The following is a 15,867-nucleotide window of genomic DNA, read 5'->3' as shown; positions in this document are numbered from 1 at the left end:
AACTTATAGCTGGGCTGCAATAGCCTTCCATCCTTAATATAAAGGGAAAAACTGCGGTCTCTTTTTGACTAAGAAATCCAGCCATATTTCATGGTTCATGTAGGCATAAAATACATTAATTTCATAGTATGGTAAGCAGAGCTGAATTAATATGAAAAGGATTGAATTTCTCAACTTGTATTAATCATTTTAATCTGCTTTTGTTTTTCTTCCCTTTCATTTCCTTCATTTGTCAAACTTTAAGACAGAAATCCTCTATAAGGCAAATCTTTTATAAATAGTTCAAGGGCACCAATCATGAATTTAAATGAAAATGGATTTATATTAAAATACATAAAATGTAAATTAAAATGAAATCTTCCTTTCCTCCTTGTGGCTTTTGTGTATGTTTCTGATGATTTATTATGTAATCGCCCACTTCAGTCAATGCTGGCATAATGGGCAGATGGATGGACATGCATAGATGATCACTGATCTCAGAGCATGCTGTGTGGGGACTGTCTGCAGCATGGCTGAGAGGAGAGCAGGCAATAAGCACAGTGACAGGACCAGGAGAAACCATAACAATCTGGCAAGGATGCTTTCTTATGTAATCGTCCACTTCAGTCAATGCTAACATTATGCATGTGACAGACATGAACAGACAGATGGCATGCATGCACGAGAACTGATCTCAGGGCATGTCTGTGGTATGGAGAGAGGAGAGCAGGCAATAAGCACAGTGACAGGATCAGGAGAAACCATAACAATCTGGCAAGGATGGTGTCTTATGTATTCGCCCACTTCAGTCAATGCTAACATTATGCATGTGAAAGACATGAACAAACGGATAACATGCATGCACGGTCACTGATCTCAGAGCATGCTGTGTGGTGAGTGCCTGCAGCATGGCTGAGAGGAGAGCAGGCAATAAGCACAGTGACAGGACCAGGAGAAACCATAACAATCTGGCAAGAATGACTTATTATGTATTCGCCCACTTCAGTCAATGCTAACATTATGCATGTGAAAGACATGAACAAACGGATAACATGCATGCACGGTCACTGATCTCAGAGCATGCTGTGTGGTGAGTGCCTGCAGCATGGCTGAGAGGAGAGCAGGCAATAAGCACAGTGACAGGACCAGGAGAAACCATAACAATCTGGCAAGAATGACTTATTATGTATTCGCCCACTTCAGTCAATGCTAACATTATGCATGTGACAGACATGAACAGACGGATAACATGCATGCACAATCACTGATCTCATGGCATGCTGTGGTATGGAGAGAGGAGAGCAGGCAATAAGCACAGTGACAGGATCAGGGGAAACTATTACAATCTGGCAAGGATGCCCAAGATGCTCAACCATTTCACTCTGTGGTGCACCAAAACGTAAGATAATTGCAAGATCAAAATATGGACACCTTTGGACCTCTGCAAGATAAGTCATGTTGCATTCTAGTACATTTGAAACACAGTAGCACTTTCGAGTAGAGTGTCATGCCCCCACATTATCCTTCCTGATCCTGATCAACCCCCCCCCCCCAAAACAAGTATAACTCTAACACCACACACGCACACACACTCCCCCCCCCCCACACACACACATAAAAGGATAAGTGAGCTTACTCCCACAAGTATCTTACTGACTACCTAATATATCAAAAACTATGACTACGTTGGACTGCAAACCAGCTGTTCCTCCAACACATATTGCCACTTGTAAACAAGAGCACTATCTTTTTTATCTACCTTATGGCGCTAGGAAGTAAATCAAGGAGAGGGGATTCTATGGATTAGGGCAGGGTTCTCACCATCACAGCCATATTCTGCTATAGCTTTGTCCATACCACCAGACACACTACAGCTTGGACTACTACCGAACCAGACCAGGGAAAGACTGCAGCAATCTACTTCCCATGATGTGAAAGTGGGTAATTTTATATAACCCTAACTCCATGTGTGGATTTTCAGAGGTTAACACCTTTGATTGGCTGCTGAACTGACAGCTCAGTCACCGAGTAGCTGCTCCCTGGCCAATCAAAAAGTTAATTGCAATGGGCCAAAAGTCTGAATTTTCTTACAAATCGGGTAGTTTCCAAAGGAAAGAAGCTATATGGTATAAGAAAGCAGACAATATATTTTTGGAAAAACAAGGAATATCCCATGAATTGAGGACAATTCACATGCCAAGACATCCATAAGGTAGTTTGGCAGTGTGAATTTGTTCTTGCACGGCAGACAACGAATATTGAACTATCATCAAGTAACAGCTGAATAATTGTGTTTTGATGTAATTATGTATGATTTACATGAATATCTTTCATCAGCACATGTAAATGCAGCTATCCCATATGATAAATAGCTGGCTATTCCCTTTCACACAAAGCCTTCAAGCTTGTTTACACTGGTTCTTTCCAAATGGACGATTATGAATAAGGAGCCAAGAATAACTACATTTTTTTGGACCCAGCTATAAAGTAGGGTAATGTGTAAGCACCAGACAGCCTTCTGAGAGGGGTTTGCCACATTCAGTTCTTCTATCCTATAGCATCACCTTATTTTGAGCCAAAAAACAACATATGTTTTCTCTGGGGATGTCTTTTATTATGGTGTTAGAGCCTAGAAGTGGAGCCATTGGCTAAATGTAAGCACAGATTTGACCTCCAAGGATTTAAATAGTGCTGTAGTTTAAAGTGTTTGTTTTTGCTTTTAAGCAAAGTAGAAGTGTAGATCTTGGATGTAAAAGCTCAAGTCCCTTTGCTGTATATACTGTCATATGAGATGTACACAGTGACAGAGCCTGGCCTGCCTGTCTCCTACCCATCTCTGAGTTCCAAGCCTCTGTAGCTTTCTCCCTACCTCTGCTTTATTACTACACCATGATATCATCATACAGATGTTACTTAGCAAAAAAACGCACAACAACAAAACAGGAATCACTGCAAAATTGCCCAATATCACATCATGGGGAGGAGATTGCTGCAGTCTTTCCCTAGTCATGAAGTAAGCCATAAATAACAAGGGGTAGATGGACTGCCCTAGTTAATTTAGTTTATTAAACAATGAACACCTTTGCTGTGGAGAGGGTGATGGACTTGACAAACAGTGGCTGCTGCACCACTTCATTTCCCTTTTGGTTTCCAAATAAGGGTTATTTTAGGAATTCAAATTGTCTGACTTTTGCACTGGATGCAGGGCCGGCGCTACCATAGAGGCAAAGGAGGCAGCTGCCCCAGGGCCCCAGAGCTTGTATGTGCCCCCAGTGGCTACAAGAGGAAAAAAATTTCAAATCGACCTTATAGTTTTTGAGAAAATCGATTTTAAAGTTTCAAAGGAAAAAAAATACACATTTAAAAACCAGCCGACTTTAATGGTTAATAGCAAATCCACCTTAAATTCTAGAAACCCTAAATTTGCAGGATATGTTAAGGCAGTGGTTACCAAACTTTTTTGGGTGAAGGCACCCTTGATGGCTTTGAAATCTTTTCAAGGCACCCCTCGGCAAAAACAACTACCGAAATGCCATTATGACCCTTATCAGGCGATGACCCACTCCAAGTAGCTAGTGATGCTTATTAGGCACCGCAGTTCCTTTCATGTTCAACTTCAACCATGGTTGCGGGGACTAAAGGTTAACTAGCAGGTAATGCAGCCACATTGTATATCAATGCACGGTTGCATTATCTGATGGTATTGCATAAAGGATGGCGATGCATGCCGAGGCACCCCTGAAATGTGCCCGAGGCACACCAGGGTGCCGCGGCACCCAGTTTGAGAACCCCTGTGTTAAGGAGATCATTGGGAATAAGAGGAAAAAACAATTTTTCAAAAAGAACTTATAGTTTTTGAGAAAATCGATTTTAAAGTTTCAAAGGAAAAAAGTATACTTTTAAATGCGGTAAAAAATATACTTTTTAAATGGGGCTTCAAACCCTGACTATACCAGCTGCAAAAAAGGTCCCTTAATGCCAATTTTTGCTCAGGGGTATCTGTTGGGGGGCCCCCAGGTTTATTTTGCCCTGGGGCCCCATTGTTGCTTAAACCGGCCCTGACTGGATGTACACAGGTTTTAGCTGATTTATGCCCAGACTATGGAAAAACACAGGTAGGAGGCGCCCAATAAACTGATATAAAGTATAAAAGTTGTAAATAGGTCCTATCTTGAATGAGGACTCACTGTAAATTCAAAGCGGAACAACTTTATTTAGCACTAGACAACACGTTTCACTGCTACAAAAAGCTACCCCAGGTCAGCTACCTCAGATCAATACACCTGGAAAATTGCACTTCCATTGACCTTAGGACCCAACTTGTAGTGGCGAAACCCATAGTCCCGTGCTAAACAAAGTTGTTCTGTTTTGAATTTACAGTGAGTCCTCATTTAAGTTGGGCCTATTTACAACCATTAATATATCAGTCAATTGGGTGCCTCTGACCTGTGTTTCCCCATAGTCTATTCCTCTAGTTGGTTACAACTACTATATGAGTCTTCCATTTACCGGTAGTTTTTTTTTTTTGTTTTTTTTGAACAGCGACCGATCGTTTTCCAGAATTAAAGAGAAACTCCGACCAAGAATTGAACTTTATCCCAATCAGTAGCTGATACCCCTTTTACATGAGAAATCTATTCCTTTTCACAAACAGACCATCAGGGGGCGAAGTATGACTGATATTGTGGTGAAACCCCTACCACAAGAAACTCTGAGGATCGTGGTACTCCTGGCAGCTTCCTGTCTGTGAACCTTGTTGCATTGTGGGAAATAGCGGTTTACAGCTGTTTCCAACTGCCAAAAAAGCATGCAGCAGCTACATCACCTGCCAACAGTAAAAATGTCACCATGTAATAAATGCCAGAATGTAAATCAGGGATTTAAAAGATTTTGCAATGGGCAAACACTGACTAAATCATTTATACATAACTATTGTAAAAATTAAACACTTTTTTAATTACATTATTTTCACTGGAGTTCCTCTTTAAAGGTCGGCAGGAGACAGTACTCCTCATGCGCATTGGGAGGTTGCTTCTGTTAGCAACTCAGTTTTGTGCGTATAAACTCTCATTAATTTTCTGTTACCATCTGTTATTGACATACTACAGCAGATATGGCTATGGGCATCTTTGTTTTTTTTACTCTCCTAAAAACACTATGCACAGAGTAGGCAAGTCATTTCCACTTACCATAATAACAGTAAGAGAAATGCTCAGCCTGGAAGCACCACCAAAATAAGCCGCTGAACCAATGGATGCAAAAAGCCCAGGATCAATCCATCTTCCGTACTCATGAGTTTGGATTCCAAAAATGTACACTGTAACCAGGCCAGTAATCCTTCCAATCAATGCACCAGTGTATCTGCAAAAAAACAATCCTAGTGTTAAATGTGGTAAAAGAGTGTGTATGGTAAATACATACACTGTATAGTGCAGTGCTAACTTCTGTGACTTACAGAGTTATAAACACAATGTTACATTACACCATAAGTGATAAAACCATTACATCACACCAATAATTGTTAATGATGTCAGTGAGAGAGTCCTGGTACATGTATAAATGCTGGCTACGATTCACACAACAGTCATTGGTCATTGGTGAGACCACTGGAGAAAGAAGGGGGATCCTAGGACTACTGAATAAACAACCAAAAAATTAGCAAATAATAACAGAAGAGAAGATAGAAAATATAGAGGACATTGGTGGCATAATTAACTTTATTTTTAAAAAGTGACAGATGATGTTGGCATGTTTTCACTTTTAACCACTTTTTCCACTGCTACAGTATATCTATGTCACCTGTGGCATCCTCCAAGCCACCATGAAGTAGACATACTGATTAGCTTGCAGCCCTGCTGTGCACGATCGGGTGCGCTTAAGAGTGCACCCCCGGCACTGACAGCTGCAATTGGTGAAAGGGTTTTCTTTATCACAGTGGCGCTTTTTATTTTTAAACTGGAATTGGTAGAGACTGAGAAATAATGCATTTTTTATTTTTTTCCTCTTTTCCCCTAGAAAACAAAACATTTATTTGGACTAAATACCCCCTATTGAAAGCCTAGTTTGTCTTGAAAAAAAGATATATAGATCATTTAGGTGTAGTGAGTAGGGATAAAGTTATTGCTGATTAAACAGGGACATAGCTAAAGCGTCAAAACAGCTCTGGTCCATACGGGGAAAACAAGGTCTGGATGCAAAGTGGTTAAAGTTTTAGTTGGTTATTAGGTAAGGGAAAAAAATAAATAGGAAAAAAATTGCTTGATCTCTCAAGACAATGACACATATGCTTAAGATGCTAAAGGTTTACAGACGTTTTGCTTATCATATCTTTACTTTACATAAAAATTCAGCACCATGGAAAGCACCTGGCAGGGTTTCAGCAAGAACAAAACAAATCATGCTTTCATTATCTAATGAGATAAAGAGTGATCTCTGCTATTTGTAATTGAACATCATGTCAGAAAACTCTTGAATGTGAATGATGAATTATAAGAAAAATAAAGGGATCTGAGCAGCCTTTAATTAAATTATATAAAACAACCTTTACCCTGGGGGAGGGGGGGTGTTAATGGTGTGGGCCATTGGAGGCAGCAAGCATCAATTACCTTTGGGGGCTACTCCCAAGCCAAGCCGGGAGATGTAGTCAAAAGAATGGACCACATCTCCCAGCATGCATTGCTGGCAACCAAGAGTCACACGTTCACTGCAGGTTCTTTGAACTGCAACAGCTGTGGCAGTGCATTGAACTATAGAGGATCTCATACACACAGGGTGCTAGACAGCAACCCCCAAAAAGGGCCAACACTGTCCTTAAGGCAAAGGGGGCAATTGCTCATGGGCCCCTGACCGCTGCCAGGCCCCCCCTGTGCCACTGGACCCTTAGGTAGCCTCTTCCGACTGCTCCTGAGTCCCTGGGGCCCCTACACGATGTGTGGCTACATTGTAATAACTCGCCTATCCCGGTGCGCTGCTCCGTCAGTACTCCGTCTTCAGCCCCGCTGCCTGCCTCTGGTTTTCCCCATGATACATAAACAATATTTTGTATTCTTTGAGGGGTTACCCTGGCTGACTTGGTTTGCAATGGTTAGCAATGCTAACCCCCTGTCCTGTGGTAATGCCAAATACTACTTGCTTGGACTGAACAGCAGTCTATGGGCTTGATTCACAAAAGCGTGCTACACAGTTAGCACTCCTAAAAGCTTTGCATGTGCAAACCAGGGTGCTAAGTAGTTTACACGGGCAAAGCTGTTACCGATTGCGCGCTATTTGGTGCGCGTGAAACATCACACCGTACGCATGCAAAGTACGTCTTTTCAGGCTATTTTGCACGCAAACGGTGCGACGCACCGCACAGCGCTATATTTTGCGCGTGCAAACCTTTGCGCACATATTAGCGCATGCAATGCCACTTTGGGCGTGCTAAGGGGCTTTTCACTGGCATGCTAACACTTAGAACGCATTTGTGAATCGAGCCCAATGAGTTGACAGATGCCTCCTCCAGTGGAGTGGGGAGTTGAGGTCAGGTGATGACTCTGTGCAGAGGAAGAACCTCCCACTCTGCTGGTGGCTCTATATTTTGTGCACAGTTCTCTTGGTCGCATAACGTGCCCCTAACGCAGCGCATGGTGGTGTTGAAGTTGGACGCCAGATTGAGCCGCGTTATGAGGCTCTTGGTAGTGTTGGGCGAACAGTGTTCGCCACTGTTCGGGTTCTGCAGAACATCACCCTGTTCAGGTGGTGTTCGAGTTCGGCCGAACACCTGATGGTGTGCGGCCAAACTGTTCGGCCATATGGCCGAACTAAGAGCGCATGGCCGAACGTTCCCCGAACGTTCGGCTAGCGCTGAGATTGGCCGAACGGGTCACGTGTAGTGTTGGGCGAACATCTAGATGTTCGGGTTCGGGCCGAACATGGCCGCGATGTTCGGGTGTTCGAGCCGAACTCCGAACATAATGGAAGTCAATGGGGACCCGAACTTTTGTGCTTTGTAAAGCCTCCTTACATGCTACATACCCCAAATTTACAGGGTATGTGCACCTTGGGAGTGGGTACAAGAGGGAAAAAATTTTTAGCAAAAAGAGCTTATAGTTTTTGAGAAAATCGATTTTAAAGTTTCAAAGGGAAAACTGTCTTTTAAATGCGGGAAATGTCTGTTTTCTTTGCACAGGTAACATGCTTTTTGTCGGCATGCAGTCATAAATGTAATACATATAAGAGGTTCCAGGAAAAGGGACCGGTAACGCTAACCCAGCAGCAGCACACGTGATGGAACAGGAGGAGGGTGGCGCAGGAGGAGAAGGCCACGCTTTGAGACACAACAACCCAGGCCTTGCATGAGGACAAGAAGCGTGCGGATAGCAATTTGCATTTTGTCGCCATGCAGTCATAAATGTAATACAGATGAGAGGTTCAATAAACAGGGACCGGAAACGCTAACCCATCACAGATGTTCATTGTTCATGTTACTTGGTTGGGGTCCGGGAGTGTTGCGTAGTCGTTTCCAATCCAGGATTGATTCATTTTAATTTGAGTCAGACGGTCTGCATTTTCTGTGGAGAGGCGGATACGCCGATCTGTGACGATGCCTCCGGCAGCACTGAAACAGCGTTCCGACATAACGCTGGCTGCCGGGCAAGCCAGCACCTCTATTGCGTACATTGCCAGTTTGTGCCAGGTGTCTAGCTTCGATACCCAATAGTTGAAGGGTGCAGATGGATTGTTCAACACAGCTATGCCATCTGACATGTAGTCCTTGACCATCTTCTCCAGGCGATCGGTGTTGGAGGTGGATCTGCACGCTTGCTGTTCTGTGTGCTGCTGCATGGGTGTCAGAAAATTTTCCCACTCCAAGGACACTGCCGATACCATTCCCTTTTGGGCACTAGCTGCGGCTTGTGTTGTTTGCTGCCCTCCTGGTCGTCCTGGGTTTGCGGAAGTCAGTCTGTCAGCGTACAACTGGCTAGAGGAGGGGGAGGATGTCAATCTCCTCTTTAAAGTCTCCACAAGGGCCTGCTGGTATTCTTCCATTTTGACCTGTCGGACTCTTTCTTCAAGCAGTTTTGGAACATTGTGTTTGTACCGTGGATCCAGAAGGGTATAAACCCAGTAATTGGTGTTGTCCAGAATGCGCACAATGCGTGGGTCGCGTTCAATGCAGTCCTAGGCCGAAGAGGTCATAGCCTAGGGTCACAAAAACCTGTTTATTTGGGCTATTTCAATGGTAGTGATGGTGACGTACATAAATCTCAGCCATGGCCGTTAGCAACGTCTGAATTTCACGAAATGTCTCATGCAGGTAGAAGACATATTGTTAGACTTGGATTCCAAAGATGGGGTCCCTACATCTCTGCAAACCAGAGTTACAGGGGTCCAAAATTGGTAAAATTCCCCATAGACTTTCATTGCCTCCCTATTTCACTTTCCAAAATCTCACATCTTTTCAAAGGGCAATGGCTCAGCAGTACCAAATTTTCTAGCATTGTAGGGACCCTTAGGGGGAACATGACTGGTGAGTTTCGGACCCCTAGGCTGAAGAGGTCATAGCCTAGGGTCACAAAAACCTGTTTATTTGGGCTATTTCAATGGTAGTGATGGTGACGTACATAAATCTCAGCCATGGCCGTTAGCAACGTCTGAATTTCACGAAATGTCTCATGCAGGTAGAAGACATATTGTTAGACTTGGATTCCAAAGATGGGGTCCCTACATCTCTGCAAACCAGAGTTACAGGGGTAGAAAATTGGTAAAATCCCCCATAGGCTTTCATTGGGCCTCCTATTTACAGTTCCAAAATCTCACATCTTCTACCTGCATGAGACATTTCGTGAAATTCAAACGTTGCTAACGGCCATGGCTAAGATTTATGTACGTCACCATCACTACCATTGAAATAGCCCAAATAAACAGGTTTTTGTGACCCTAGGCTATGACCTCTTCGGCCTAGGGGTCCGAAACTCACCAGTCATGTTCCCCCTAAGGGTCCCTACAATGCTAGAAAATTTGGTACTGCTGAGCCATTGCCCTTTGAAAAGATGTGAGATTTTGGAAAGTGAAATAGGGAGGCAATGAAAGTCTATGGGGAATTTTACCAATTTTGGACCCCTGTAACTCTGGTTTGCAGAGATGTAGGGACCCCATCTTTGGAATCCAAGTCTAACAATATGTCTTCTACCTGCATGAGACATTTCGTGAAATTCAGACGTTGCTAACGGCCATGGCTGAGATTTATGTACGTCACCATCACTACCATTGAAATAGCCCAAATAAACAGGTTTTTGTGACCCTAGGCTATGACCTCTTCGGCCTAGGACTGCATTGAACGCGACCCACGCATTGTGCGCATTCTGGACAACACCAATTACTGGGTTTATACCCTTCTGGATCCACGGTACAAACACAATGTTCCAAAACTGCTTGAAGAAAGAGTCCGACAGGTCAAAATGGAAGAATACCAGCAGGCCCTTGTGGAGACTTTAAAGAGGAGATTGACATCCTCCCCCTCCTCTAGCCAGTTGTACGCCGACAGACTGACTTCCGCAAACCCAGGACGACCAGGAGGGCAGCAAACAACACAAGCCGCAGCTAGTGCCCAAAAGGGAATGGTATCGGCAGTGTCCTTGGAGTGGGAAAATTTTCTGACACCCATGCAGCAGCACACAGAACAGCAAGCGTGCAGATCCACCTCCAACACCGATCGCCTGGAGAAGATGGTCAAGGACTACATGTCAGATGGCATAGCTGTGTTGAACAATCCATCTGCACCCTTCAACTATTGGGTATCGAAGCTAGACACCTGGCACAAACTGGCAATGTACGCAATAGAGGTGCTGGCTTGCCCGGCAGCCAGCGTTATGTCGGAACGCTGTTTCAGTGCTGCCGGAGGCATCGTCACAGATCGGCGTATCCGCCTCTCCACAGAAAATGCAGACCGTCTGACTCAAATTAAAATGAATCAATCCTGGATTGGAAACGACTACGCAACACTCCCGGACCCCAACCAAGTAACATGAACAATGAACATCTGTGATGGGTTAGCGTTTCCGGTCCCTGTTTATTGAACCTCTCATCTGTATTACATTTATGACTGCATGGCGACAAAATGCAAATTGCTATCCGCACGCTTCTTGTCCTCATGCAAGGCCTGGGTTGTTGTGTCTCAAAGCGTGGCCTTCTCCTCCTGCGCCACCCTCCTCCTGTTCCATCACGTGTGCTGCTGCTGGGTTAGCGTTACCGGTCCCTTTTCCTGGAACCTCTTATATGTATTACATTTATGACTGCATGCCGACAAAAAGCATGTTACCTGTGCTGTGCAAAGAAAACAGACATTTCCCGCATTTAAAAGACAGTTTTCCCTTTGAAACTTTAAAATCGATTTTCTCAAAAACTATAAGCTCTTTTGCTAATTTTTTTTCCTCTTGTACCCACTCCCAAGGTGCACATACCCTGTAAATTTGGGGTATGTAGCATGTAAGGAGGCTTTACAAAGCACAAAAGTTCGGGTCCCCATTGACTTCCATTATGTTCGGAGTTCGGCTCGAACACCCGAACATCGCGGCCATGTTCGGCCTGTTCGGCCCGAACCCGAACATCTAGATGTTCGCCCAACACTAGCTCTTGGTGCTGTCCTGGGAAGTCCGGATCTTTTCAATGATTTGGATGATTCGAATCGGATCATTGAAAAGATCCGGATCTTTGAACCGAATCTTTGAATCATTTTACTAGGGAAGCAGTAAGCAGGAAGCAGGGGTGCAGCAGAGTGAGAGGTGCAGGAGAATGAGGGCACATTGAGGGTGCTAATGGGGAAGGGAGAGATGCAACAGGAAGATTGTGCTTGTGCACAGAAGCTGCAGTTCCTGTTTCTGTCAGACATCCACTGTGAACCGAATCCTTCATTGTGATGATCTGGATGATTCGACTCACAAAAAAGATCCGGATCAAAGATCCGAATCGTTCATGATCTGGACAACACTACAGTGCAGTGAATATTAATTAGCCATGTGGCTAGGAACAATTGTGACTCTCCCCTTACTGAGCATGTGCAAACAGTATAACACACAGCATGCTGCACTTTCTTTGAACGACCAGCGTTACAATGTAACGCAACGTGGGCACTGTGAACAGCCCATTGATTATTCATTACTGTGCGGTGGGCTGCGTTACAGGCTGCTCTAACGTGCGCCTGTAACGTCCCACTGTGAACAGCCTTAAACATTTAAAAAGCCTGACGTGTTTCTTGACTTTGGCAATGGTGGAAATGATGCTGTCAAACTATACTGTATAATACAGAGCTACTACATACAAACATGCCATAGCTGGCAAGTGTCCTTACATCATGGGCACAACAAGTCCAGTACAGGCCGCAGTTCCAGATGTCCAACAAGAAATAGTGAAATAGAATATGAGAGTAGTTATCAGGGCTGGAAAATCAAATTTCAGATGAGTTCCTCGTTGGAATAGGAGCATGATCCCATGTTTCCCATTCTTCACAAAGAGAGCGGCAGCTGTCAAGGAAAATGACAGAGGTGTTTGTTCAGTTTATTTATTTTTTCCTTTTTTACAAACTTTTTTTTAAGTTTACAAGCTTACATACCAATTATTTATATTATATAGTAAACTATTATTATTAAAGCTACATCTAACACATAAACTTCCAATGAGCCAGTATTGACACTCAGATTGCAAAGCATGTTGGATTTCCAATAAATAAGCTCAGTACTGTGTGATCACTGGGTCTCATTGTGTTATCTGGGTAACATGACCAACAAAGAAAAGGTAGTTATTAGTCACATGGAGGCTTCCATATTTATTTCTTTTGAAACAATGCCAGTTGCCTGGCAGTCCTGCTCATTTTTGTGGTCAGTAGTGTCTAAATAACACACTTGAAACAAGCATGTGGCATTCGTTATGGTGCATCACTCAGAGTTTAGACCAGCATGTGTATGGATCTTTAGGGCTGGTTCAGGCGGATGTCTCAATCACCTGCCCAGAGTCTCGTCCAAATCCTTTTCTGCAAGCGTGCACAAAAGCATTTGTCAACTTTCAGCTGCAATTCCCAGCGATCGTCATTTTTCATCCCGCAGGGGGACCTAGGAGTGCGGCGCTAATGGACCCCAGAACCACCAGACCATGCTGCTTCCAGACAGTGGAAAAAATAAAGATCAAAATGCCAGCAGTAAACGACGTGCAAGTGTGCATGTGAACTGGCCCTTAGTTGTTGTACCACACAAGAGAGATGTTTTAGGTAAACACTGTATAGTATTTGTATAATCACAGTATGGTATTTGCGCCTTTAAATCTATATTTCAGCAGCTGGTTTGAGGTATTGGGGTTACCCCTCCCCCGTTCAAGTTAAGTAAGGCTAATTCAGATATCAAACCGAGCTTAAATAAGGATTTCTGCTATAATTAGCTGGCGACAAGCAATTTGAATAAAATCAATATAAATAAATGAATAAATAATCAATTCAGTACATGTATTTGTGCACAAACACAATAAAACCAAATAGCCTAATTGTATATGGTTAGCATATGATTATCAATAATAAAATCACAAAATTATGCATATGCATATAATTTAATTGATAAGATTTTAATTGATTATCTATGGTATCCTACAGTCAACCAACAATCATTTGTTTCACTTGTGAACACTGCAGTGAAAAAAAGAAAGTGGTGTCTGCAGAAAAAAGATAAAAATGATAAAATATTTAATAAAAAGAAAATTAAAGTGCAAATAAAATGCAAAAATTTGCAAATAAAAAAATATAAAAAACAATAAGGCAGTTATACTGCACAATTCCCAGTGTTGATTGGTCTGTAATATGCAAAGTTATTTAGTTATTTGGTGTAATCACTCGCTTCCTGTTGGGTAATAGTCTATGTTATGCAATTGATGATTGTAAGTCAATGCTCCTTTTGGAGTTGTGGTAATAGTTCAGTACTGCTATTAGGCAGTAGAGCAGGGGTGCCCAAACTTTTTCGGTTCGCAAGCTACTTTAAATTTCGTCGAGGCCAGGACATCTACCAACGTTTTAAATGCACCCGGACACCCCCCCCCCCCCCCTCACACACACACACACAGAAAAGTAGTTAGGTATACTGGGTATATGTGCCTTTAGTACAGGTGAGCTGGGTATATGTGCCTTCAGTGTAGGTTAGTTGGGTATATGTGCCTTTAGTGCAGGTTAGCTGGGTATATGTGCCCTTAGTATAGGTTAGCTGGATATATGTGCCCTTAGTATAGGTTAGCTGGGTATATGTGCCTTTAGTGCAGGTTAGCTGGGTATATGTGCCCTTAGTATAGGTTAGCTGGGTATATGTGCCTTTAGTACAGGTTAGCTGGGTATATGTGCCCTTAGTATAGGTTAGCTGGGTATATGTGCCTTTAGGGAACATACAAGGCAGTCCGTGCACAGCTTCCTGAAATCACATTTATTTCGCCATATTCTTTCGCCAGCAGGCAAGAAACATGTCACATTGCATAAGACATATGTACAGTGGATCGATCTGACCTGAGTGAAGGACGGGTGCGGGAGGGTGACCAGGGGATGAGAGGACGGCGCAACAGCCGTTTCGCGCCGGTGTGGCGCTTGTTCACGTGCGTTTGTCCCAGGGCAATGGCGGCGTGTATAGACTTCCGAGATGTAGTCTGGAAGCCCCGCCCATCACGCTCGCCATTGGCCCGCAGTGTTGGGGAGTGAGTGTGTTCGGGTAGAGGGGGGAGGGAACCTGTTACGTAACATTGTGGGAGTGAGAGGTGATGGATCCGCCTATTAGGTGAGTCTGTGAGGGAAAAGGGGGAGGATCGCCTGCCCGGCGAATGTCAAAGTGACGTGCCTTGCTATATTTACCATGTGCCAAAAAGTTGTATATACCATACATTTATGGGCTAACATGCCTCAAAACCATCCTTATTCCAAACTAATGTGAAAGTGCATATGCTGTACCTATCAGAAAAATCTACATCACCCCAAATAGATCCTATTGTCGTAACTGTTACAGTCTCCATCTGCTGCCATTTAAGAAACATCTTTATTTAAACATATAGATTAAAACCACCTTATATCCCTACTTAAAAACACTGAGAGGAAGGGGAGAGTAAGGGAGAAAAGAGAGAAACGAAGCCTAAGGACTGCTCTCTCGGTGAAACCCTCTGTACACACCCACTGTCCTATTTCTATTCTAGGCCGACCTCCATTGGTTCGGCCAGGGCCGGGTATCCCCCAGAGTATTGTGTCAAGAGGTACAGGGAGGGGAAGATAAGCATGAACCACTGGCATGCAGTACACCAAGGAGAGCATTAGGGAGCAACCTTATATTATAGGAGAAAGGGGAGGTGTATAAGGCCCACACCACCATCGGCGTCCTATTAGGGTTGAGCCAGGAAAAGGGTTGGGGCATGGTGGACCAGACAGTGCATTAACGAAGTGGTCTACTCCTAAGGGGGAGGATGGCAGCCACCGGGCCCACTCCTCCCCTATGAAAAAGGAGAGTGTGAGTTTGGGAGCCTGGGAAGAGGACTATGTTCTAAGTCCCTCAAACCCCTTCCGGGGAAACATCAAAAAGTGGTCGCGATATGTGGAAGATGTGCTGGTCGTGTGGCAGGGAGACCATGAAGTTTTTGGGGAGTTCATGCAGCACCTCAATGTGAACAGGATTAACATGCGGTTTACATCAGAAATCAACGACAGGGGCGTTTGCTTCCTGGACTTGATGATTAAACCAGATGGGGCTAAACTGATTTGCGAAGGCTTTAGAAAATCTACGGCGGTCAACTCACTATTGCACAGAAGCAGCTACCATCCAGAGCATGTTAAGTCATCCCTGCCATACGGCCAGTACTTACGTCTCAGGCGCAACAACACCAACCCTGATGCATTTGAGCTGCAGG

The 15,867-nt window shown here is 43.8% G+C and overlaps 1 protein-coding gene across 3 annotated transcripts in view; it reads right to left on the bottom strand.

Annotated features, from left to right (window-relative positions):
• LOC137517724 (chloride channel protein C-like) overlaps window positions 1–15,867 on the bottom strand; it is a 187,748-nt gene that overhangs the window by 95,114 nt on the left and 76,767 nt on the right. For all 3 annotated transcript variants that reach the window (XM_068234745.1, XM_068234747.1, XM_068234746.1), the window contains exons 14-15: window positions 12,308–12,479; window positions 5,169–5,340 (exon numbers count right to left, since the gene is read on the bottom strand). In XM_068234745.1, the coding sequence (XP_068090846.1) occupies window positions 5,169–5,340; window positions 12,308–12,479 (344 nt within the window). The remainder of the gene's footprint in view (window positions 1–5,168; window positions 5,341–12,307; window positions 12,480–15,867) is intronic.

This window comes from Hyperolius riggenbachi, chromosome 5 (genome assembly GCF_040937935.1).
Source record: "Hyperolius riggenbachi isolate aHypRig1 chromosome 5, aHypRig1.pri, whole genome shotgun sequence".
Lineage (NCBI taxonomy): Eukaryota > Metazoa > Chordata > Amphibia > Anura > Hyperoliidae > Hyperolius > Hyperolius riggenbachi.
This window is presented reverse-complemented; position numbering and strand designations above follow the sequence as displayed.